Source organism: Oncorhynchus masou, unplaced genomic scaffold (assembly GCF_036934945.1).
Source record: "Oncorhynchus masou masou isolate Uvic2021 unplaced genomic scaffold, UVic_Omas_1.1 unplaced_scaffold_97___fragment_2___debris, whole genome shotgun sequence".
Classification (NCBI taxonomy): Eukaryota; Metazoa; Chordata; class Actinopteri; order Salmoniformes; family Salmonidae; genus Oncorhynchus; species Oncorhynchus masou.
Window position 1 is genome coordinate 180,911 of NW_027016553.1, and position 23,896 is coordinate 204,806.

The following is a 23,896-nucleotide window of genomic DNA, read 5'->3' on the forward strand; positions in this document are numbered from 1 at the left end:
TGAGCTGTATGACGGCTGCGTACTATTGTTTGTACAGATGAATGTGGTACTTTCAGGCGTTTGGAAATTGCTCCCAAGGATGAACCAGACTTTTTTCCTGAGGTCTTGGCTGATTTCTTTAGATTTTCCCATGATGTCAGACAAAGAAGCACTGAATTTGAAGGTAGGCCTTGAAATACATCCACAGGTACAGCTCCAATTGACTCAAATAATGTCAATTAGCCTATCAGAAGCTTCTAAAGCGATGACATAATTTTCTGGAATTTTCCAAGCTGTTTAAAGGCACAGTCAACTTAGTAAACTTCTGACCCACTGGAATTGTGATACAGTGAATTATAAGTGAAATAATCTGTCTGTAAACAATTGTTGGAAAAATGACTTGTGTCATGCACAAAGTAGATGTCCTAACCAACTTGCCAAAACTATAGTTAACAAGAAATTTGTGGAGTGGTTGAAAAACTAGTTTTAATGACTCCAACCTAAGTGTATGTAAACCTCCGACTTCAACTGTATGTATGTATGTATCGGTGTTGTCGGAGGGCTTAGAGCTGGGAGTCGGCTCCCCCCAGGCTGTTCATCTCGTCAGGCGCATACTTCTCCCCTGCCTCTCCGGCATCATGGCGGAAGCCAGCGGCGATCTCGTCAAACGATCGTCCCTTGGTTTCGGGCACCATGAAATAGGTGAAGACGAAGAAGCCCAGCAACAGCACGGTGAAGATGATGAAGACGTAGGGGCCACACAGTTGCTACAGAGAATATAGAAAAGTTACATTATTTTCACAATTTCCAAATTGAAAGTAGAAGTCATAAGTGCTATTATAGAACTATATATTATATATATAATATATACTATCAATGTATATTAATTCATATAATATGAAAATGAGCCATTAATGCAATAGTAATGGTTTCTGTCTCCTTACCTCAACGTATTGGAAGGTCATGCCCACTATAAAGTTAGCTGACCAGTTGGAGAATCCAGCCACGGCAAAGGCAGAGGGCCGAGGACCTTGGCTGAAGAGCTCAGCCACAATGAACCATGGGATGGGGCCTGGGCCAATCTCAAAGAAGGCCACGAAGCTGAAGATGGCCACGATGCTAACGTACGACATCCATGGCAGCTGGTCCTGAGGCAAGACACATCAGTAGACGAGTCAGGTTGAAGTAGCCGTGTACATAAAATATAATATAAGCATATCCATTATGTTTTTTTATGTTCCTTTAGAGCACCATTATACATACCAGCAGTGCCATGGCAACTGTCATCAGGACTGCTGAGAAGGCCATCCCCAGTAACCCAGTGAGGTGAAGGGATCTTCGCCCAGCACGCTCCACAATGAATAGCTATATAAAGAGAGCGAGGAAGAGGAGAAGAAAGGTGGTGTTATTGGGGGTTGGGGAGTGGCTACATTTCAAAGACACATTAGTCTGTTTAATTTTCCACCCATACTAGAAAAAACAAACATTTAAAATATATTTTTTATACATTTTTGGGGATAATGTATTTAAAATTGATATATAAACGTATGTAAAATGTATATCACAATATACACTGAGTGAACAAAACATTAAGAACACCTTCCTAAGATTGAATCCAGTTGCACCCCATTTTTCCCTCAGAACAGCCTCAATTCGTCAGGCCATGGACTCTACAAGGTGTCAAAAGGATTCCACAGGTATACTGGCCCATGTTGACTCCAATGCTTCCCACAGTTGTGTAAAGTTGGCTGGATGTCCTTTGGGTGGTGGACCATTCTTGCAACACACAGGAAACTGTTGAGCATGAAAAATCTGGCAGCATCGCCTGGCACCTACTACCATACCCCATTCAAAAGCCCTTAAATCTTTTGTCTCGTCCATTCACCCTCTGAATGGCACACATACACAATCCATGTCTCAATTGTCTCAAGGCTGTTTCCTACCCTTCATCTCCACTGATTGAAGTAGATTTAACAAGTGACATCAATAAGGGACCATAGCTTTCACCTGGATTCCACAACTCAATATTAGGAAGGTGTCCTTAATGTTTTGTACACTCATGCATTGGAAAATGTATTTAATGTATTCTAAAATACATTCTGAAATACATTAAATAATGTTTCCACATGTATTTAGTGATATATTTAGTAAATACATTTAAAAATGTATTTGGAAATGTCTTTTCAATTATATTATGACACGTTCTCCCATGGATGGCCCAACGAGCTCAAACCAAGGCCATGCCTCCAAGAAGCCATGCCTCCAGATCATCTAATAGGCTGTACTTGAGACATATCAAAAGCATACCGAAAGCACTAAAATGCATTTAAATTTCAAATCATGTAATGATTTTTTCATTATTTAATGAAGCTGAAGAGAGGCACTTACTTTTACATTTTTATTTAACCTCTTGAGACAGGAAACATGTTTTTTATGAAGTTGAACATGCACTCTTTATGACAATGTTAAAATTATATCAATGCAAACATTTTGTGTAAAAAGAGTAATTAAAGAATCCTCTGAAGGGCCAAACTATGTCATATGCTGAATTAGGAACTGCTTTGGCCTCCCTGTAGACTAGATATCTTAGCTATGCATTTCTGGAATTGTCAGCCATTACATGCATTTGAACAAAGATGGAAATGTATGTACATGTACATTTTGTGAAATTAAATATAATTAAATGTATTTTCTTCTGACTTACAGACACAACAGTGAAGGCTGTATTGACTACTCCAGCTCCAATGGTAGCATAGACTGGCTGAGAAACCCCCGCCTTCTCAAAGATCCTGGTGGAGTAGTAGAAAACCTGCACAAAATTGTCATTATTTAATGGATCATGTAGTTTGAAGTGTGTATTTGTGTGTGTGCACATGTGTGTGCATGAGTTAGCATGTATGTGCATGCATGCATGTGTATTCACAAGTCAGTGTGTGTCTCCCAGAGTGTCCTACACTCACAGCGTTGATGCCAGACAGCTGCTGGGAGAGCTGGAGCATGATGGCGATGAAGATGGGCTGGCGGTAGAGTGGTGAGCGGAATAGCTCCAGGATGGTCACTTTCTTCTCCCTCATCATCTGCCTGGCCTCCTCCTTCATCTCCTGCATGTCGGCGCCCACCTCCTCAGTGCCTCGCAGCTTCTCCAGCACTGCATGCAAATCCACACCACACTCAGGACTCCATTCAGCTGGTACCAAGATGCATGACTGGTGGCCGACCCTCCTCCTGGAGAGCTACTGGATGTGCAGGTGTTTGTTCCAGCCCTACTTTAACACCCCAGATTCTACTAATAAGCGGCTTGTCAGGACCTTGATTAGTTGAATGGTGTGTTAGAGCAGGGCTGGAACAAAAGCCTACACACCCAGGAGCTCTCCTGCTCTCCATGGGAATATGTCCTCAGCCAGGAGGGTTCCATGTTTGAGGGAGTGAAGGTGTAGCAGTAGATGGTCAGAGGCTTACCTTCCCTGGCCTTGAGCTCCTCGTTGCAGTTGATGAGGAGGAAGCGAGGGCTCTCGGGGCAGAAGGGCAGCAGGATACACTGCAACACGGCCGGGATGAAAGTGAGGCCCAGTAGGAAGGGCCACATAGTGGAGTTCCCCATGATCGACTCCATCCCAAACACCTGTAAGTAACAATATGTTCGTACACTGTAACACTGTTAATGAAAGTTAAACTACCATGGAAATGCACTGTGGTGAAGTTACTTGGGTACGGTATGTTGGTGGAAAGAATACATTTGTCCAGATGATTGTGCTGTATCACTAGCGTTGAAAAAGATAACAAAAAGATCACACCTGAGGGCAGCAAATATTTCTTGAACATTTGTCTTCTCGTCATTGCTATATTTGTCCAGTTGTCCTGTGCCACATTTGGATTGTCATCTCTAGTAATCGCTGATATTGGATCAGGTGAAACTGAAAGTCACCCAACGGACAGTGCCTACCTGTGCCATGAGGATTCCAATGACGATTCCCAGCTGGTGCAGAGTGCCCAGCGCCCCACGGAGCGAAGTGGGCGCGATCTCCCCCACGTACATGGGCACGAAGCCAGTGGACAGGCCGGAGTAAAGTCCCACGATGAAACGGCCAATGATCAGCATCTCCCACGACACCGCCAGCTTGGAGAAGCCCATGAATCCGGCGGCGATGAACGCTAGCACATTGGCGATGAGCATCGAGTTCCTCCTGCAAATCATTCACAGAGAGGTCAATTGAAAAATATGGCTGGCTTCTTCACTTCCTAAAGGCACTAAAATGCTATACTGCTGTTAATGTGCATAGGACAGCACAAAATAACAAAATGACCCATGATTACCACACCCTTTTAACGTAAAGACCAGTCTAAAATATAACACTAACAGAGCAGATTTACCTGCCCAGGCGGTTGACAAAGAGGCCCACGGAGAAGGAGCCGAAGATGCCCCCGACAGAGAAGATGGCCACGGAGATAGACCACAGGGTGGTCAGGGATGTGGCAGGGATGGGCTCAGAGTACCTGTTATTCCACGTGTCATTCAAAAAGCCTTCAATGATCTAAGGTACAATACAACATATCACAACATGAAGAACATACATTAACTATATTCATCATTGAAGGTTGCTGGAGACATTAAAGCTGCAATCAGCAGCAAACAATAACATAGCATCCTCCCCGGTAAAAAGCTGAGTGATGGGCCTCCCAAGTGGGTTTGACCCATGAGGCGTCACACAATTGGCGCAGCGTCATCCGGGTTAGGGTAGGGCTTGGTCGGCCGGATGTCCTTGTCCCATTGCACTCTAGCAACTCCTTGTGGTGAGCTGGGCACCTGCAAGCTGAATGCGGTTGCCAGTTGTACGGTGTTTCTTGCGACACATTGGTGCGGCTGATTTCAGGGTTAAGCGAGCAGTGTGTCAAGAAGCAGTGTGGCTTGGCAGGGTCCTGTTTCGGAGGATGCGTGGCTCTCGACATTTGCCTCTCCCGGGAGTTGCATCGATGGGACAAGACTGTAACTATCAATTGGATATCCCGAAAAAGGGGTAAAACTCAAATAAAACATTTTAAAAGCTGAGGGATGGGGTTGGAGAAATGTAATCACCCACAAATTCATAGACAGAGTTATGGATGGAAGGACTGACCATCCAGGATATCAAAATTGTAGTTTCAACCATGTAGCTAATGTTTGTTTACATTTACTTAGTTAAAAAACATTGGCATAAAACAAGCTTATATTTTGGGTTCTGATGGGGTACGACAGTTGAATTAAGCTCATGAGGCATTTATAAATGATATTCTTCAAGAATCAATGGGTACATATCGTTAATTTATAAGTAAAAAAATGTCTGTACAAACTGCAGATTGCCCCTTTAAATAATATCATTATCATACATACATACACTCACAATTCAATTCATAGTGAATTACCAACCATAGAGTGAAATTATAGATATTGTAATCTCGGAACTAGAACTAAAATCTTTCCTAATTGCGTCAGATGCTCAATTAAGTTCTGCGCGGAGACATGATAGAAAAAAAATATTTACTAGGATGTGGAGCGGAAGCCAGGGCGGTATCTAAAACAAATGGGTTAAATGTCCCCTCCCCTTCCGAAATTGAAAGATGCGAACACCTGCAAAATCATGATTTATCCAAATGATCAGTGACGAAACATCTGTGCACCTGAACAAAGTTCCTAGTCATCTCCGACGCTACGATACCAGGGATGCGGTCCAAACACTTAAAAGACACACCCTTGTCTTATGTCCTTGGGGGAATGGCCATCTTGGAGGGTAGTCCAAATGATTAGCCAAGCAAGAGACGTTTGCAACATTTTTAGTCGGCTTTGCGAGTGTACAATTATGTTCACTCCAGGGCCTGAAACTCCCCATAATTCAATTCGCGACTGCAGCCCAGGGCTGGGTGCTTTATATGCGCTACAGTCAATTATGATTGCATGTCTTCTTATATTATTAATATACGCCTACTGTATGATAGCTAGCAAATGAATTTGCTTGTTCGCCTGCCTCGCTGGAACTTCTGAAGAAGGAACATTTTTACTTCTACAATTTCCAAAAGATAACCAAACAAAAACATATTTACTTTTTACGAGACGTGTTTGTGCCGTCATGTGCATTAGTAGAACCATTTCTAACTTATTTGCATTAATTTTAGTTTCATTCAAAGCACATATTTTGCCTATTGGCGCAAGCTGTTGAGTTCTCAAGAAATCACGTATTCCTTTTTCTGTTACAGTAATGTTATAAACTCAGCAAAAAGAGAAACATCCTCTCACTGTCAACTGCGTTTATTTTCAGCAAACTTAACATGTGTAAATATTTGTATGAACATAACAAAATTCAACAACTGAGACATAAACTGAACAACTTCCACAGACAGGTGACTAACAGAAATGGAATAATGTGTCCCTGAACAAAGAGGGGGCCAAAACCAAAAGAAACAGTCAGTATCTGGTGTGGTCACCAGCTGCATTAAGTACTGCAGTGCATCTCCTTCTCATGGACTGCACCAGATTTGCCGGTTCTTGCTGTGAGATGTTACCCCACTCTTCCACCAAGGCACCTGCAAGATCCCGGACATTTCTGGGGGGAATGGCCCTTGCCTTCACCCTCCGATCCAACAGGTCCTAGACGTGCTCAATAGGATTGAGATCTGGGCTCTTCGCTGACCATGGCAGAACACTGACAATCACGCACAGAACGAGCAGTATGCCTGGTGGCATTGTTATGCTGGAGGGTCATGTCAGGATGAGCCTGCAGGAAGGGTACCACATGAGGGAGAAGGATGTCTTCCCTGTAATGAACAGCGTTGAGATGGCCTGCAATGACAACAAGCTCAGTTTGATGATGCTGTGACACACCGCCCCAGACCATGACGGACCCTCCACCTCCAAATTGATCCCGCTCCAGAGTACAGGCCTCAGTGTAACGATCATTCCTTCGATGATAAACGCGAATCCAACCATCACCACTGGAGAGACAAAACTGCGACTCATCAGTGAAGAGCACTTTTTGCCAGTCCTGCTGGTCCAGCGACATGGGTTTGTGCCCATAGGCGACGCTGTTGCCGGTGATGTCTAGTGAGGACCTGCCTTACAACAGGCCTACAAGCCCTCAGTCTAGCCTCTCAGCCTATTGCGGACAGTCTGAGTACAGATGGCGGGATTGTGTGTTCCTGGTGTAATTCAAGTAGTTGTTGTTTCCATCCTGTACCTGTCCCCCAGGTGTGATGTCCGGATGTACCGATCCTGTGCAGGTGTTGTTACACGTGATCTGCCACTGCAAGGATGATCAGCTGTCCGTCCTGTCTCCCTGTGGCGCTGTGTTAGGTGTCTCACAGTACGGACATTGCAATTTATTGCCCTGGCCACATCTGCAGTCCTCATGCCTCCTTGCAGCATGCCTAAGGCACGTTCACGCAGATGAGCAGGGACCCTGGGCATCTTTCTTTTGGTGTTTTTCAGAATTAGTAGTAAGGCCTCTTTAGTGTCCTACATTTTCATAACTGTGATCTTAATTTCTTACCGTCTGTAAGCTGTTAGTGTCTTAACGACTGTTCCACAGGTGCATGTTCATTGATTGTTTATGGTTCATTGAACAAGCATTTTAAACCCTTTACAATGAATATCTGTGAAGTTATTTGGATTTTTAAGAATTATCTTTGAAAGACAGGGTCCTGAAAAAGGGACGTTTATTTTTTTGCTGAGTTTATTATGTTGTTATATTCTATTTTGTTATGAAGAATACGATCATTGTGATCTTGCGGAAATGGATTCAGCTTTAATCTAACGTTATTTAATGAGCAACATTCGCCAGAGTAGCCTGTTCTCTACAAGTAGAGCAGAGACTGTGTGTAAAGTAGAGAATCCGCACATGCGCAGACCTTTCAGGACCTTTAGTGTCGGGAAGAGGGGTCCATAAAAGTCGGATCCGCAGCCACTCAGTATTCGAAAGAACAGGTAAATAAAAACATTCTTACAGAAGCCAGTTTTTGACCAGCAGAGGGGGGCAGAGATACACGATGCAAGATTGTTCATTACAGGACTTCATGTTGACAAACACAACTCAGAGTGTCATTGATACAGGTGTAAGTAAGGCAGAGTTTATTGCCCAAAGAATATGCCCTGGGTCTCTGACTATGGAAAGCATATTTTTCCCTATGGCATCACCATTTGCCCCCTACAGTGTTTTTTTTGGATGTGAGCACATCATTGTTTGTTTTTTTACCTGACTTTGACTGGTGATACAAATTTTCTAGTGTACTAGTGTACTTTGAAGGAGGTGTGAGGTAAATTTGCCATAAAGAATACGTGAAGAAGAGAATAGTCAGAGTGAATGATCTCTTTGTTATTATTAGTTGCACAACTCCTGTAGCCACCTTAATCCTGCAAACGTGACAATGATCCTCATTACCTCTGCCACGTGTAATGGACACACCGGAAGTGGAATGACTGCAATGGTAAACCTTTCCCAAAATTCCCAGTTGGTGACTTCCTGGAATAAGATTGAAATACGGGAATCCTCCAACAGGGATCTCAGGAAAACCTGGTAAATTTGGGAAAGGTAATGGAATTTTGAAACTGTAATTCACTACAATAGATGGTGACTTCCCACCGCAGACCGTGGAGGTGACTACAAGCCCTAACAAATTATCAAAGATACTGGATCCACTAGCAGCTACTTTACTGTCCTGCACACCTTTAGACTGATGTAATCTTAATCTACAAAGCTATTTATAGTGCTCATGTGCTCAGGTATCCCGTAGAGGCTCCAGGATTGGCCTTAAACCTCCCAAATCACACATACACACACGCACGCACACACACATACACACAAATACAAGTACACACACACAGTAATACACATTTTTATTTACAGAGCAGGCTTCAGTAATACCTCAAGTAACTTTCTCAAGAAACTGCTGGAGTAAAGTACATACAGTACCAGAGTATCTCCAGTATATCGGCCAGACTGTCAATTACAGATGTCAGATGTTAATTTGACCACTCTTTCGTAGCAAAATTTGTTCCTGCCAGCTGGGAATTCGAAGAAGCCTTGTGATTTAGATACGTTCATTGAAAACCTGCAGTTCTTTTTCTCTCCATGTAGGGGCAGTCGAGTCATTCGGACCAGTGCCAGCTATCAAAATCATCCTTCTTCTCTTGCCACCTCAAACAGTAAAGCACCAGACAGACTATTAATACATTTCCTACTGCTACTGTAGGTCTATAGGTCCTATTACTGCAACATTAAAATGTGCAAAAATGTGTCAGAAATGCATCCATACACATCAACAACTGTTGTTTCATAAAGCTTAATAACTCAAGATAAATATTGGTCTCCACTACGACATACAAGTGTAATGTGTATCCGAAATGCAGCTGCATAGTAGGCTACACCTAAACTATAGCCTACTGAAGCCTATCAAAACTAATTGCACACATAGGCCTATAATAAAAGATGTAAAGACAAGATGACATTGAGAATCGTGAGGTAGCCTACGGAATGGAGCACAATGGCGCATGAAAGAAAGTGACTCAGATTTTAAAAACAAAAAAAACGCAGCCCATTATTTTTTTGATTTAGTGTATATATTATAGAAAAATATATCAATTGCCACAGTAGATTTGCCATGGTAAACGAGGAAATACTTTATTTCAATTGTACAGAATGCTTGTCAAATAGATTTTTTTTAAAGGACTAAGTTCAGACTTTTGAGTTATTGTGCCAGAAGAGAGTTGGCTGGAATCAAACCCAAATCAAATAGCGATGCGCTATGGCTTACATGTATGTGTGTGCTGAAGGCAGCGGCCTTAAGACTTTGATTCCAAGCAGCACTAAGGTAACACTGTCAAAAACCTTTAGGTAGCGGTAATGTGGTGACCAATAATCGTTGCAATTGAGATTAGATGTGTGGGTGAATTTAGCGAGTACTGATGGTTAAGTTGGCGACAATCTAGTGCCATAGATGGTGGCAATAGGCCCCTTGTTATGTGATTATATTCCAATACATTCTGCAGGCTAGCCTATCCATTGTCACAAAATGAAAGGTGTGAAAAACGATAATAGGCTAAGATAATGGCTCTCGAGGGGTTGGCCGACGTTGGCCGACAGCTCCTAACCAACTGTGCTATTCTGTTTGTTTTTTCCAGTGGTGGAAAAGGTCATTAATTGTCATACTTGAGTAAAAGTAAAGGATACCTTAATAGAAAATGACTCAAGTAAAAGTGAAAGTCACCCAGTCAAATTATACTTGAGTAAAAGTCTAAAAGTAAATATACTTAAATATACTTAAGTATCAAAAGTAAAAGTACAAATAATTTAAAAAAAAATCCTTATATTAAGCAAACCAGACTGCACAATGTTCTTGTTTTTTTAATTTACAGTGGCACACTCCAACACTCAGACATAATTTACAAATAAAACATTTGTGTTTCGTGAGTCCACCAGATCAGAGGCAGTAGGGATGACCAGGGATGTTCTCTTGATAAGTGTGTGAATTTAACCATTTTCTGTCCGGCTAAGCATTCAAAATGTAACGAGTACTTTTGGGTGTCAGGGAAAATGAATGGAGTAAAAAGAACTTAAAGAAGTAAAGAAGAAGTAAAGTAAAAGTTGCCAAAAATATAAATACTAAAGTACAGATACCAAAAAAACTACTGAAGTAGTACATTCAAGTATTTTTACTTAAGTATTTTACACCACTGTTTTTGTCCGCATGGTTTGTGACTAATTTTGTACATAATGTTGCTGCTACAGGCTCTTGTGACCGAAAGGAGTTTCTGGACATCAGAACAGCGATTACTCACCCTGAAATGGACAAAGATTTATTTTTTATGAGTCTGATGTGAAGGATATACTGTATTGTCATGAGATGGCCCAAATCCTTCACGTGAAGAAAAGACTGAGAAAAAGGGTGAGGAGGGTGTGCCTTGTAAGTGTGCCTTGTAAGAATTCGCTGACAAGTAGGTAAACCACCACCACCCTCCGTATTATTGGCCAATCTGAAATCATTGGAAAATAAACTGGACCATCTACGATTAGGACTATCCTACCAAAGGGACATTAAAATCTGTAACATTTTATGTTTCACCAAGACTTGGCTAAACAACGACACAGATAATATAGAGCTGGCTAGCTTCTCCGTGCATCGGCAGGACAGAGCAGCTACGTCTGGTAAGACGAGGGGTGGGTGTGTGTGTCTATTTGACAATAACTGCTGGTGCGCGATGTCTAATATTAAAGAAGTCTCGAGGTATTGCTCACCTGAGGTAGAATACCTCATGATAAGTTGTAGACCACACTATTTACCAAGAGAGTTCTCATCTATATTATTCGTAATAGTCTATTTACCACCACCAACCGATGATGCCACTAAGACCGCATTTAACGAGCTGTATAAGGCCATAAACAAACAAGAAAATGCTCATCCAGGAGCGCCGCTCCTAGTGGCCAGGGTCTTTAATGCAGGCAAACTTAAATCCGTTTTACCTCATTTCTACCAGCATGTCACATGTGTAACCAGAGGAAAACAAACTCTAGACCACCTTTACTCCACACACAGAGATGCATACAAAGCTCTTCCTCCCCCTCCATTTGGAAAATCTGACCATAATTCTATCCTTCTGATTCCTGCTTACAAGCAATGACTAAAGCAGGAAGTACCAGTGACTCGCTTAATATGGAAGTGGTCAGATGACACGGATGCTACGCAACAGGACTGTTTGCTAGCACAGACTGGAATATGTTCCGAGATTCATCCAGTGGCATTGAGGAGTATACCACCTCAGTCACCGGCTTCATCAATAAGTGCATCGACAGCGTGGTCCACACAGTGACCATACGTACATATCCCAAACAGAAGCCATGGATTACAGGCAACATCCGCACCGAGCTAAAGTCTAGAGCTGCCGCTTTCAAGCCACTAATCCGGACGCTTGCAAGAAATCCTGCTATGCCCTCAGACGAACCATCAAACAGACAAAGTGTCAATACAGGACTAAGATTGAATCCTACTACACTGGCTCTGACGCTCGTCGGACCACAAAGGGAAACCCAGTCTTGAGCTGCCCAGTGACAAGAGCCTACCACAGGAGCTAAATGTTTTATGCTCGCTTCAGGGCAAGCAACACTGAAGCATGCATGAGAGCACCAGCTGTTCTGGATTACTGTGTGATCACGCTCTCCATAGCCGATGCAAGCAAGACCTTTAAAACAGATCAACATTCACAAAGCTGCAAAGCTGCATGCACTTACAACACGTGCGGACCAACTGGCAAGTGTCTTCACTGACATTTTCAACCTCTCCCTGACCCGAGTCTGTAATACCTACATGTTTCAAACAGACCACCATAGTCCCTGTGCCCAAGAAAGTGAAGGTAACCTGCCTAAATGATTACCGACCAGTTGCACTCACGTCGGGAGTCATGAAGTGCTTTGAATGGCTGGTCATGGCTCACATCAACACCATCATGCCAGAAACCCTAGACCCACTCCAATTCGCATACCGCCCCAACAGATACACAGATGACGTAATCTCAATCGCACTCCACACGGCCCTTTCCCATCTGGACAAAAGGAACACCTATGTGAGAATGTCGTTCATTGACTACAGCTCAGCGTTCAACACCATAGTACCCACCAAGCTCATCACTAAGCTAAGGAACCTGGGACTAAACACCTCCCTCTGCAACTGGATCCTGGACTTCCTGACAGGCAGCCCCCAGGTGTTAAGGGTATGCAAAACACATCTGCCACGCTGATCCTCAACATTGGGAACCCTCAGCGGTGCGTACTTAGTCCCCTCCTGTACTCCCTGTTCATCCAAGACTGCGTGGCCAAGCACGACTCCAACACCATCATTAAGTTTGCTGATGACACAACAGTGACAGTGATCACTGACAATGATGAGACAGCCTATAGGGAGGAGGTCAGAGACCTGGCAGTGTGGTGCCAGCACAACAACCTCTCCCTCAATGTGAGCAAGACAAATGAGCTGGTTGTGGACTATAGGAAAAGGAGGGCTGAACAGGCCCCCATTAACATCGACAGGGCTGAAGTGGAGCGGGTCGAGAGTTTCAAGTTCCTTGGTGTCCACAGCATCAACAAACTATTATGGTCCAAACAACACCTTTTCCCCCTCAGGAGACTGAAAAGATTTGGCATGGGTCCCCAGCACCATCAAGAGCATCCTGACCGGTTGCATCACTGCAATTGTATTGTATTTGTTTGTGTTTCCCTGGCTGAGTTGGTGAGCCGATTTGGTCATCAGTTGATTGACAGATGTAGGCCTACTGTAGAACAGTAAACTTTCCTCCAGTGTGGATGCTTACCCACATTTTATAGTTAGGCTTTGTATAATTTGTCAATATAGTTATGGTCTTTGGTGTGGATGCCTTTACAGCAGGTGAGATTTCCATTGCTAAGCTATTATGTGCCGACTACAGTAGCATAGGCTTACGATACTTTCAGTTTAAAGTCGGCATTTGAAGTCATCCTTGTTGTGGACTGATAGCCTGTATTGTGGGCTTTAATATCTCATTTTGTAAAGCTGTCAAGATTTTTATGGATTTCAGCCTATCCAAAGACAATTCTGTTGAGCTGAGACACTTTTCTTTGACGTGTAAATTATCAGACAGTTAATTTTACTTCTTGAAATAAATGCAGTTACCTTGTGGGCCTAAAATAGGCTGTAGGCTATCTAAAGCCTTACAAAAAAAGATTGTAACTGCTGTGATATTTTGCACCCTGACTGCAATATTTTGGTGGAACTCCACTCATTAAGTGCGTGAATCAAACTAGCATGCATTCAAGGTTTAAAAGTCCTCTGAAGTTCTTATTTCCCACCTCAAAATCTCCAGCCTGAATCTCTTCACATCGGTTTATTTTCTGTTTCTTTGTTTGTTTTCTTTTTCAACGGTGGAATCAGTTAGCATAGCATATATTGTTGCTTGCTTGCTCTGTGCATGTTTTATGAATCAATTTAGCCTACCTTGTACAATTTATATTCATGTTTTAGGTTGGACGTGCGCTTACCAATCTAATTGTTATTTGTCCAATTATTTATTATTCCTTAAATATATATTTTAAGGACTGGGTCAGTGCCACTCCTTTGCTATTTTTTTGTTGCTTTTATTGAAGAGATAGAACAATGTTGGAAACATGGGGAAGGGTGAGTCAAAGGGCAGTGGACTGGAGTCGAACCCTGCAGGCTCTGGCACATGTATGACTGGATCAGCGTTTGTAACCGCTGGGCCACATAGGCACTAAGGCCACCAATTAGTTATTCTGCCCATTGCTTGTCTTGAACATACAGTATAATAAAACCATTTTTTAAAAGGATTTTCCCTACCGAAAAATACATTTACTTCCTAGAAATATGTGGATTTATTATAATCCGAATAAGAATACACACGAGACGCGATGTAGCCTGTATGTAGCCTACATTGGCTACTTGAACTGGAGCTGCAGTCTAAGGGATCCAAAAGGGTTATTCAGCTGTCCCCATAGGAGAACCCCTTTGGCTTCCAGGTAGAACTATTTTTTTGGTTCCAGGTAGAACTCTTACAGGGTTCATGTAGAACCATTCTTGGAAATGGTTTTACATGGAACCCAAAAGGGTTCTACCTGGAACCAAAAAAAGGTTATTCAAAGGGTTCTCCTATAGGGACAGCCAAAGAACCGTTTTAGGTTATTTTTTCTAAGAGAGTAGGTACGGTATTGCATTGTATACAATCACAGCTTCCCCCTGGTGACGATTCTAAATATTTATTCAGACATTGAAATCCTCCTCCTACAGGATTATTTCCCCCCTGCTACAAAACAGGTCAAACTAAAAATCCAACATCCGACACCAGTAGAAGGATTGCGTCTCCTCTTATCTCACCAGGGAGTTTCACCACATCAGTCAAAGATCCTACATGTTTTTTATGTATCACGGTTGATTGACCTGGTGGGGCTCTTGATGGAGAGATGAGATGCAAACCTTGACAAACAAATCAAATCTGAGTTTATTTGACATATGCACAGGATACAATAATAGTAACAATAACACCTTAACCAAGTCAAAAAGAGCACAAATACAAATACAAAGAAAGGTAATAAAGTAAGAAAGATATACTGAAAAATACAGAAATGTTCTATGTCGATAATGCAAGAATATACTGTGAAGGTTATTTACATGTAATAAAGTGATAAGTGACTTGGCTGAGCAGCGAGAAATATAGTAAAAGCAGATATGTAGCAAAAGAGTCTGGGACTGAATCGTAGGGTCATAGGCACAACATAAACAATCCGGAAACATCAAATCATCGACCCTGATCATCTTAAAGCCAATACTGCATGTAACATGGGCCATTAACTAACAGGTAACAAATGTTAAGAGGCACTTTATACATAGTCACGTTTGCCATCTAACTCATATCACAGACAGAGGTACGTATTGTTGCTAGACTATTAATGGCTTGGAAAATGGACTTTGGACATGGGCGTACGGCACCTTTGGGTAGGACATCTATGAGCGCCATGCATCTCTTAAGAACATCTTAACCTGCAGAGCTAGTAAGGGGTGTCAAGAATGACTAGGAAGAATACTGTCTTTACATTCACTGGGTTTGGACAGGCTTTAAGGGGCATAAACATAGAAACTAACAGAGTATGTGTCCAAAATTGCACCTTATTCCCTATACGGGGCCTCTATGGCACTGGGCAAAAGTAGTGCACTATTTAGGGATTAGGGTGACATTTGAAACTGTCCCTTTCTCACTCACCTTTTGGGGAGCGTTGATGACGCCTGTGTTGTAGCCAAACTGCAGCGAGCCAATCACAGCTGTTCCCACTGCCATCATCAGCTGGAACGTCACCCCCTGTGGGCACAAAAATCAAATTTAAATTAAAGTCTCTTCAGTTTTACAAAGAAATGCTCAAAGTGCTCAATCACCTGCGTTATTGCATTATCCTACGAGCATTTTTTTATTTTATTTTAATATATATATCTGTGAGGGAAGGTATATTCAGACTAATCTGATTTTATATGAGAAGTCTTGGACTTGGATAAAAGACAGGTAAATTGGGACTAAGACTTAATAAATGTGCATGAGATATTGAGAACTCACTTGGACTCTTCAGTGTTACTGACACTGGTGGTCCATTCAGTATAATCCCCTTAAGGAATGAGGAACATCAGAACCTGGGCCCGGTGTTACTGACACTGGTGGTCCATTCAGTAAAATCTCCTTAAGGAATGAGGAACATCAGAACCTGGGCCCGGTGTTACTGACACTGGTGGTCCATTCAGTAAAATCTCCTTAAGGAATGAGGAACATCAGAACCTGGGCCCGGTGTTACTGACACTGGTGGTCCATTCAGTAAAATCTCCTTAAGGAATGAGGAACATCAGAACCTGGGCCCGGTGTTACTGACACTGGTGGTCCATTCAGTAAAATCTCCTTAAGGAATGAGGAACCATTCAGTAAAATCTCCTTAAGGAATGAGGAACATCAGAACCTGGGCCCGGTGTTACTGACACTGGTGGTCCATTCAGTATAATCCCCTTAAGGAATGAGGAACATCAGAACCTGGGCATGGCTCCACGAGAGGGCAAAAATGAGGCTTAGTCCCCTCAGTTGAAACTTGTGCCACCTCAGTTTTCATTTTATGTCCCAACCTGTCACTCAAAAAGTTGAGTGACAGGTTGGCACAAAATCTGTATCTGTATCTATGTGTGCGTGGGTTTGTGTGTAGGGGTGCTATGGAAAGCCACTGGAGGAAAACTCATGCTCATTTGTGGTAGACTATGTGAATAATGTGATACTCCTCCACCTGTCATTTTTTATTTAGATTTATAAAGACAGGGTCAAGTTACAGTTGAAGCTGCTTCACTGAACTCTGCCTCACACCCCACCACTATAGAGTTTAGTTAGCTTCTTAGCTAGCTGCAAAAGGCGTTAGTGTTATTAGCCTATTTAGCTCTAACCAGCTAATCTGCCACTGCCAAGATGGATATCAGAAATTAAACCATCGAGGCCGCCGCCAAGCCCAGCAGCGATGATGCTGCCGAGCTCCTGCTAGCTACGGGTGAAGAGCCCCCCTTCCCCCCTTTCACAAGTGCTGCCAGGGTAATGGCTCCAAAGCCCCCTCCACCTCCGTCTGTTCCTGACGATCTTGGTACAGAGGAGCCAGCCCAGGTGCAGTCGCAGTCCATGGTGCAGTCCATGGTGCAGTCCATGGTGCAGTCCATGGTGCTGATAAAGCACAACAGAGTTTTTGCACCAACCTTTCACTTCTTGGACAAAAGCACTCAATGGCTTTTATGTTCATTGTGGTATAGCGTGATATAGGCAGAATTTAATATAATTCCAATGCAAGAACTCAAATTACGCCCCTGGGTATATCTACATATCTTTATGTTTCATCATAGAAATAGACAGCCTAGTTTGTTTACTGTTAATGTAACTAGCCGAAATATAGATTGTCCCTTGCCATTATCGATCTGATATTTTGTTTATAAGCCTTTAGTAGGCCTTTGTTATGTTCGCATTCATTTGTCCGCATTGACCTGTCAGTATTCTAAGCCATGTCTCTGTTTTGAAATGTATTATTGTTGTATTATTATTGTTTAAAAAAATCAAAAATAAGTTGCAGCCACACTGACATCCATAAAAGTTACCCTCTTTACTCACATCGACAGGAATCTCTCAGTCATTTCACCTTCTAGAATCTGCATCTTCTATCTGTTAAGTCAAAAGAGAGATGCACTGAGAGTAGCTTTATTCCTACTCCTTCAAATCGTCTTAGTGAAATTCCTTTTAGACCTTATACAGCATGTACTACATCATAAATCACTTATTTTAAAATTGGGTATCAACAACAACATATGTCCTGCTCAAGCAATAACACACTCTCCATCTTAGCTGTCCAGGCTTGAGCTTTTTGCGTCAGTGGCCTTTTAATAGTTTAGTAATCTGGCTCCTATCTTGTGAATGACAGTGCTCCTGTGTGGAGGTTATATCCAGGGAAGCGGGGTCGGCCAGCAGTGCAGCTTTGTAGGGATCAGCTGCTGCTGTGGCATGCTCATGCCTCCTTCTACACCGTTGTCATGGACACCTATCGGATGCCCTTTAGCTTCTCGCCCGCCCTGCGAGGGAAGACTGTCCCCTATGAAGGACAGGCTGGGTGTAAAAATGGCCAGCTCATCCCCTATTCAAGACCCCAACTCTCTTTTTAGTTTTCTTATTGCAATCATCATTATTTATTAGCCAATTGGCAACCTTTATTCCCGGGACTTAGCGTAGGACCCCACCATGCAGGGTCATCAGTCAGTCACTAGTTTTCCATCCTGATAAAAAATGTAACCAAGGCACATTTTTCATGGTTGTGAAAAACGCTCTGAACCCTCTCTCTGGTCCTGGGATACAGAGGCACAAACTTTAGAGATAAACTTTCGGGCCCAGGAGAGGCTACCATCATGGACAATCCTGCCTCTGGACTCTGTGTTTAGTGCATCTTTGACCACGTAAGTGTACTTGCAAACAGTTAGGGTTCAGTGTATGTTAATTTCATCTGTATTCTTGTAATAGGACTACTACTTTGTAACCAACTGCTTATACATTATTTATTTCATGCTAGTTTGCTGTTTCTACATGCCTGAGTACTAACCAACTGCATACCCTGTTAATCTGTCCCCATTGCCATTGTTCTGGGTACAGTACCCAGGCCATTAGGAGTTGTGTGACCGAAGAAGGCTACTACCTAGCCCTTCTTGTTACACAACCAGTATGGCCGACTACTGACGTCATCATGTCCGATCACCTCCTGCTGTAGTCCTAACCACAACCAACATGGCCGCCGTTCACGTGTTAGCATCCCAGCTCCATATCCTGCTAACTACTAGCTGCTAATCTGCAAACTAGCCTAGTGTGCTAGCCCACTGCCAACATATAGCGATTGCATTAGGTATTGTATATACAGTTGAAGTCGGAAGTTCACATACACCTTAGCCAAATACACTTAAACTCAGTTTTTCACAATTCCTGACATTTAATCAGAGTAAATATTCACTGTCTTCGGTCAGTTAGGATCACCACTTTATTTCAAGAATGTGAAATGTCAGAATAATAGTAGAGAGAATGATTTTTCAGCTTTTATTTCTTTCATCACATTCCCAGTGGGTCAGAAGTTTACAAACACTCAATTAGTATTTGGTAGCATTGCCTTTAAATTGTTTAACTTGGGTCAAACGTTTCAGGTAGCCTTCCACAAGCTTCCCACGATAAGTTGGGTAAATTTTGGCCCATTCCTCCTGACAGAGCTGGTGCAACTGAGTCAGGTTTGTAGGCCTCCTTGCTCGCACACACTTTTTTCAGTTCTAACACACACATTTTCTATAGGATTGAGGTCAGGGCTTTGTGATGGCCACTCCAATACCTTGTTGTCCAAATGTGGAAGTATGCTTGGGGTCATTGTCCATTTGGAAGACCCATTTGCGACCAAGTTTTAACTTCCTGACTGATGTCTTGAGATGTTGCTTCAATATTTCCACATAATTTGCCTTCCTCATAACGGCATCTATTTTGTGAAGTGCACCAGTCCCTCCTGCAGCAAAGCACCCCCACAACATGATGCTGCCACCCCGTGCTTCACGGTTGGGATGATGTTCTTCGGCTTGCAAGCCTCCCCCTTTTTCCTCCAAATATAACGATGGTCATTATGGCCAAAAAGTTATATTTTTGTTTCATCAGACCAGAGGACATTTCTCCAAGAAGTATGATTTTTGTCCCCATGTGCAGTTGCAAACCATAGTCTGGCTTTTTTATGGTGGTTTTGGAGCAGTGGCTTCTTCCTTGCTGAGCGGCCTTTAAGATTATGTCAATATAGGACTCGTTTTACTGTGGCTATGGAAACTTTTATACCTGTTTCCTCCAGCATATTCACAAGGTCCTTTGCTGTTGTTCTGGGATTGATTTGCACTTTTCTCACCAAAGTACGTTAATCTCTAGGAGACAGAACACATCTCCTTCCTGAGCGGTATGACAGCTGCTTGGTTGATTTCTTTTGATTTTCCCATGATGTCAAGCAAAGAGGCACTGAGTTTGAAGGCAGGTCAATTAGCCCATCAGAAGCTTCTAAAGCTATGACATCCTTTTCTGGAATTTTCAAAGCTGTTTAAAGGCGCAGTCAATTTAGTGTATGTACACTTCTGACCCACTGGAATTGTGATACACTGAATTATAAGTGAAATAATCTGTCTGTAAACAATTGTCGGAAGAATTATTTGTGTCATGCACAAAGTAGATGTCCTAACCGACTTGCCAAAACTATAGTTTGTTAACAAGAAATGTGTGTGGTTGAAAAACGAGTTTTAAAGACTCCAACATAAGTGTATGTAAACTCTAACATTATATTGTGTGCTACATTAGCTCATTGCTACTAGCATCCATGTATGTTATAGTGTGCCATTGTCTACTGCTAGCCTACTAAACTATCCAATACTTGAACCACTGTATAACAGAGGTGGGACCAAGTCACTATTATTCGAGTCACAATGTCAGAGTCTCAGGTTTGAATCTGAAGTAGAACGGGTTAAGACTCGAGTCAAGTCCAAGTCATGCATTCTAAGAGCAAGTCAAGTCGAGACAAGTAACATGCAATGCCTATTCAACTACGAATCTTGGTCTATTTGAGTATACACGGACAATAGCCCAAAAGTTAAATAAAGGTTAAATACAAAAAAAATCAGAAATAGCCTCTGTCTGAGGCTTAACATGTCCTATCTGAAGGACACACGTAGAGGGCAAGACTGTACAGCCTCCCCTTGAGAAACCAAATCGAATCTATCTAACAGGAGCTCAAATAGGTGGGCCTACATAATACAAGCACTTGGCCCCCATGACCATTCAATTACACAATTGGCAATTACAACCAATAAACTGGTTCTATAATGTAAAAGGCCATTTCCACATCCATTGGTACATTCATCTTAGTCGGACTTAATGATTATTAATGATATTTCAACACCATGCATAGATGGAACAATAATTTTCTGTTATTCAACCTTCTGACTCCAATGCTGGGAGCGCAGGCCACGTAGCCTATTTCTATGCGCACTGGGGTACGCACGCTCCTCTTACGCAAAACAAAAATGACAGACATAGAACACAGACGCACAGAACTCCGACATAACCCGGAAAATATTAACAAAGGAAACCATACATTGAATTAAATAAACAGAACTTCTACCTCATGAGTCTTGCGAACGTCCATGTGCACTATAAACATCGCGCCCACGCAGAGCACTGCAAGAATGGTTGGCTAAATGGAAATGTATCGTAGGACCTATCAAACATGAAACAGAAAAGTCTACGTAGGCCTATCAATCATGGAACAGAAATGTATATATGTGTTGCAATAAACGGTACGGGGATGGAATGATGAAACGCTAGAAATGATTGTAGTATTAGATGGAATATAGATTAACCACATACGGCCTATGCATTTAACAGCAAACATTTCAACAATATAAAAAGCACTCCTCCACTGGCGGGAGTTTGGAGAGTGCAAGTGAAGAGCCGAGACTATGGTGCGTCTTCGCCACAGTAATAATTCATTTTACAACAAATTAAAAATACAAGCTTCATAAGTAAATTATAAATTTCAAGCAATTGCTACATACTAAAAGACCAGTAGGCCTATGCTAATAATTGTAATTAATATTCTTGATCACCAAACCATTTTGGAGCTGCATATTTATTAATTAATTAATTTAATGCTATTTGTGCCCTGTTACTGCTTACACTGTAGTAGCTTTGTAGCCTATCACTGTATAGCCATTATCATATACGCTATATCGCTATTAATGCTCTATATGTTACATCATTGCCATTCCCTTTGTATATCCTTACATCTCTATTACTCTGATGTAATATATATTCCTTGTTTCTTCTGTTCTACAGAAACCACAACACTATCACTACCGCTAGTTTCCTCCTCTTCTCGTTTGCTGTGTGTGTGTGCCTGTCTGTTTGAATAAAGTGTGAGTCTCTTGCTGGTCTTTATCAGTCCTCTTACCAGGACTTTGGGACAGTTGCCCCTATACTCGAAACTGGCACTTCTATTGCAGTCCACCACCAGTTGGTTGCGCTCTTTTTCAATGGTCCTTTGAACAGGATCCAGTAACTGCTACAGCCCAAGGATGCCAGTCACCAGAGAAGATCCTCCACAAGTTGTGGTCCGTCCCCGCCATCAAACTCACCCCCCACATAATCTAATCGACTATGAGGTAAGCTTCGAGTCAAGTCACACACAACACACAAAAACACACCACTCCAATGAGGGAGAGCAAGCAAAGGCCGCTGTGGGAGGAAATAGTGACAACCAAAGAGGACACACTGCAGTCACAAATGCAAGATACAGCAGCTCATTGAAGAACTCAGGCTCAGAGAGTTCACCAACGCAGACCAGCCATCATCATCGTCATCACCTACTCAGTTAAACCCTCGCCGTCGTGAGCCATCGCACCACAGAGAAAGGTTGCCTTCTCATTTCAGGACTCGTAGCCATACAGAGCCACCTAGAGGGCCAACCTCATCTGATCACCAACGTCGGCCTTCACCTGACACTCATCGTCAGCCTACACATAACCCACGGTCAGTCTACACCAGATTGCCATCATCAGCCCTCACCTGACTGCCGTCAGCTGACACCTGACTCCCATCAACCCTCAACTGATCGCCGCCATCAGCCTACACCTGACCGCCTCTGTCAGCCTAGACCTGACCACCGCCGTGAGCCTACACCTGACTGCCACTGTCAGCCTAGACCTGACCACCGCCGTGAGCCTACACCTGACTGCCACTGTCAGCCTAGACCTGACCACCGCCGTGAGCCTACACCTGACCGCCTCTGTCAGCCTAGACCTGACCACCGCCGTGAGCCTACACCTGACCGCCTCTGTCGGCCTACGTCTGACCACCGCCGTCAGCCTACGCCTGACTGCCACTGTCAGCCTACGCCTGACCGTCGGCTTCAGCCCTCATCCTGCAGTCGCCGCCGTGATTACTCACCTGATCGTCGCCAAGGTTGGAAGAGACTTCGCACATTTCAGACTCCTACAGCAACAGCAGGTACCCATACAACAACATTATGGAGTCCCTCACAGAACTGTAAGGCCAGCCCCACCAGCTTGCCCTACAACGCATCGCAGGGTTATTGGACGGCCCCAACATCAACTTGGTTGACCTGTTGGATAAGCTAGGGAGCTCACACTCTTAGCTAAGTTGACTCACGACTTAAGAGCCAGCTTCAAGAGACATGTGGACCCCATTAAGACACCCATTCTAACCCTCCGGCTTGAGTACGAGCTGAGAGTGCACGAAGATGGCATGCAGTTCATCACACGCCGAGATCAGCATGTAGACAAGTCCTTCCCCAAGACCACAACCATCCTCCACGGAGGTGAGCAGAGGAAAGGCAAAGCCAAAACCTCTTTACAGAACCAGTCATCAGAGGAAAGGTCACGGTAGAAGCCAAATGAGTACTGGCCGTTCTGCAACACCATACAGCACTACATGAATCAGTACACCAACTTCCAGCTCCTTTTCAAATACAGAAAGAATCCGGAATCAAGATAAATCAGATATGTTGGAAGTGTGGACTCGAACACCAAGCAGCGCAGTGTACTCTCAAAGCTAATTGCAAGAAGTACAATAAGAAGCATATTGAGATTCTCCACAAGGTCACCACTAGCACAACCGCTATCAAGAATGCTACAAAGACCACGAGCACAAAGGTGCCAGCAGAGAGCACTTGCCTTGTGAGTTGCTCCCCTACTCAAGAAACCAACACTCGACTCATCTGACGTCAAAAACTATAGACCTGGGAACTTCCGGTAGCCTTTTGGCAGAAATGCACGTGTAGTTCTGAGTACCGTC

General features: G+C 43.0%; 1 protein-coding gene across 2 annotated transcripts; it reads right to left on the reverse strand.

Moving 5' to 3' along the window:
- Positions 1-542: 542 nt before the first annotated feature.
- Positions 543-19,440, reverse strand: LOC135538804 (solute carrier family 2, facilitated glucose transporter member 1-like). 2 transcript variants are annotated; one of them, XM_064964719.1, is made up of 10 exons: positions 19,425-19,440; positions 15,740-15,843; positions 4,351-4,511; positions 3,923-4,163; positions 3,439-3,601; positions 2,940-3,127; positions 2,684-2,788; positions 1,243-1,344; positions 924-1,127; positions 543-746 (listed from the first exon to the last, which is right to left on the reverse strand). In XM_064964719.1, the coding sequence occupies exons 1-10, from the start codon at positions 19,435-19,437 to the stop codon at positions 543-545; spliced, it is 1,485 nt and encodes a 494-aa protein (XP_064820791.1). In that variant the 5' UTR covers positions 19,438-19,440. The 2 variants fall into 2 exon arrangements, with proteins under 2 accessions (XP_064820791.1, XP_064820792.1); XM_064964720.1 differs by lacking the exon at positions 19,425-19,440 and adding an exon at positions 18,634-18,642 and having other exon boundaries at positions 15,740-15,820.
- Positions 19,441-23,896: the final 4,456 nt, after the last annotated feature.

Coding starts and splice junctions, on each gene's coding strand:
- LOC135538804 (XM_064964719.1), bottom strand. Junction 4,512..15,739: donor TCATCAACGCTCCCCAAAAG/GTGAGTGAGAAA, acceptor ATTGTACCTTAG/ATCATTGAAGGCTTTTTGAA. Junction 1,345..2,683: donor CAGCCTTCACTGTTGTGTCT/GTAAGTCAGAAG, acceptor CTCTTTATATAG/CTATTCATTGTGGAGCGTGC.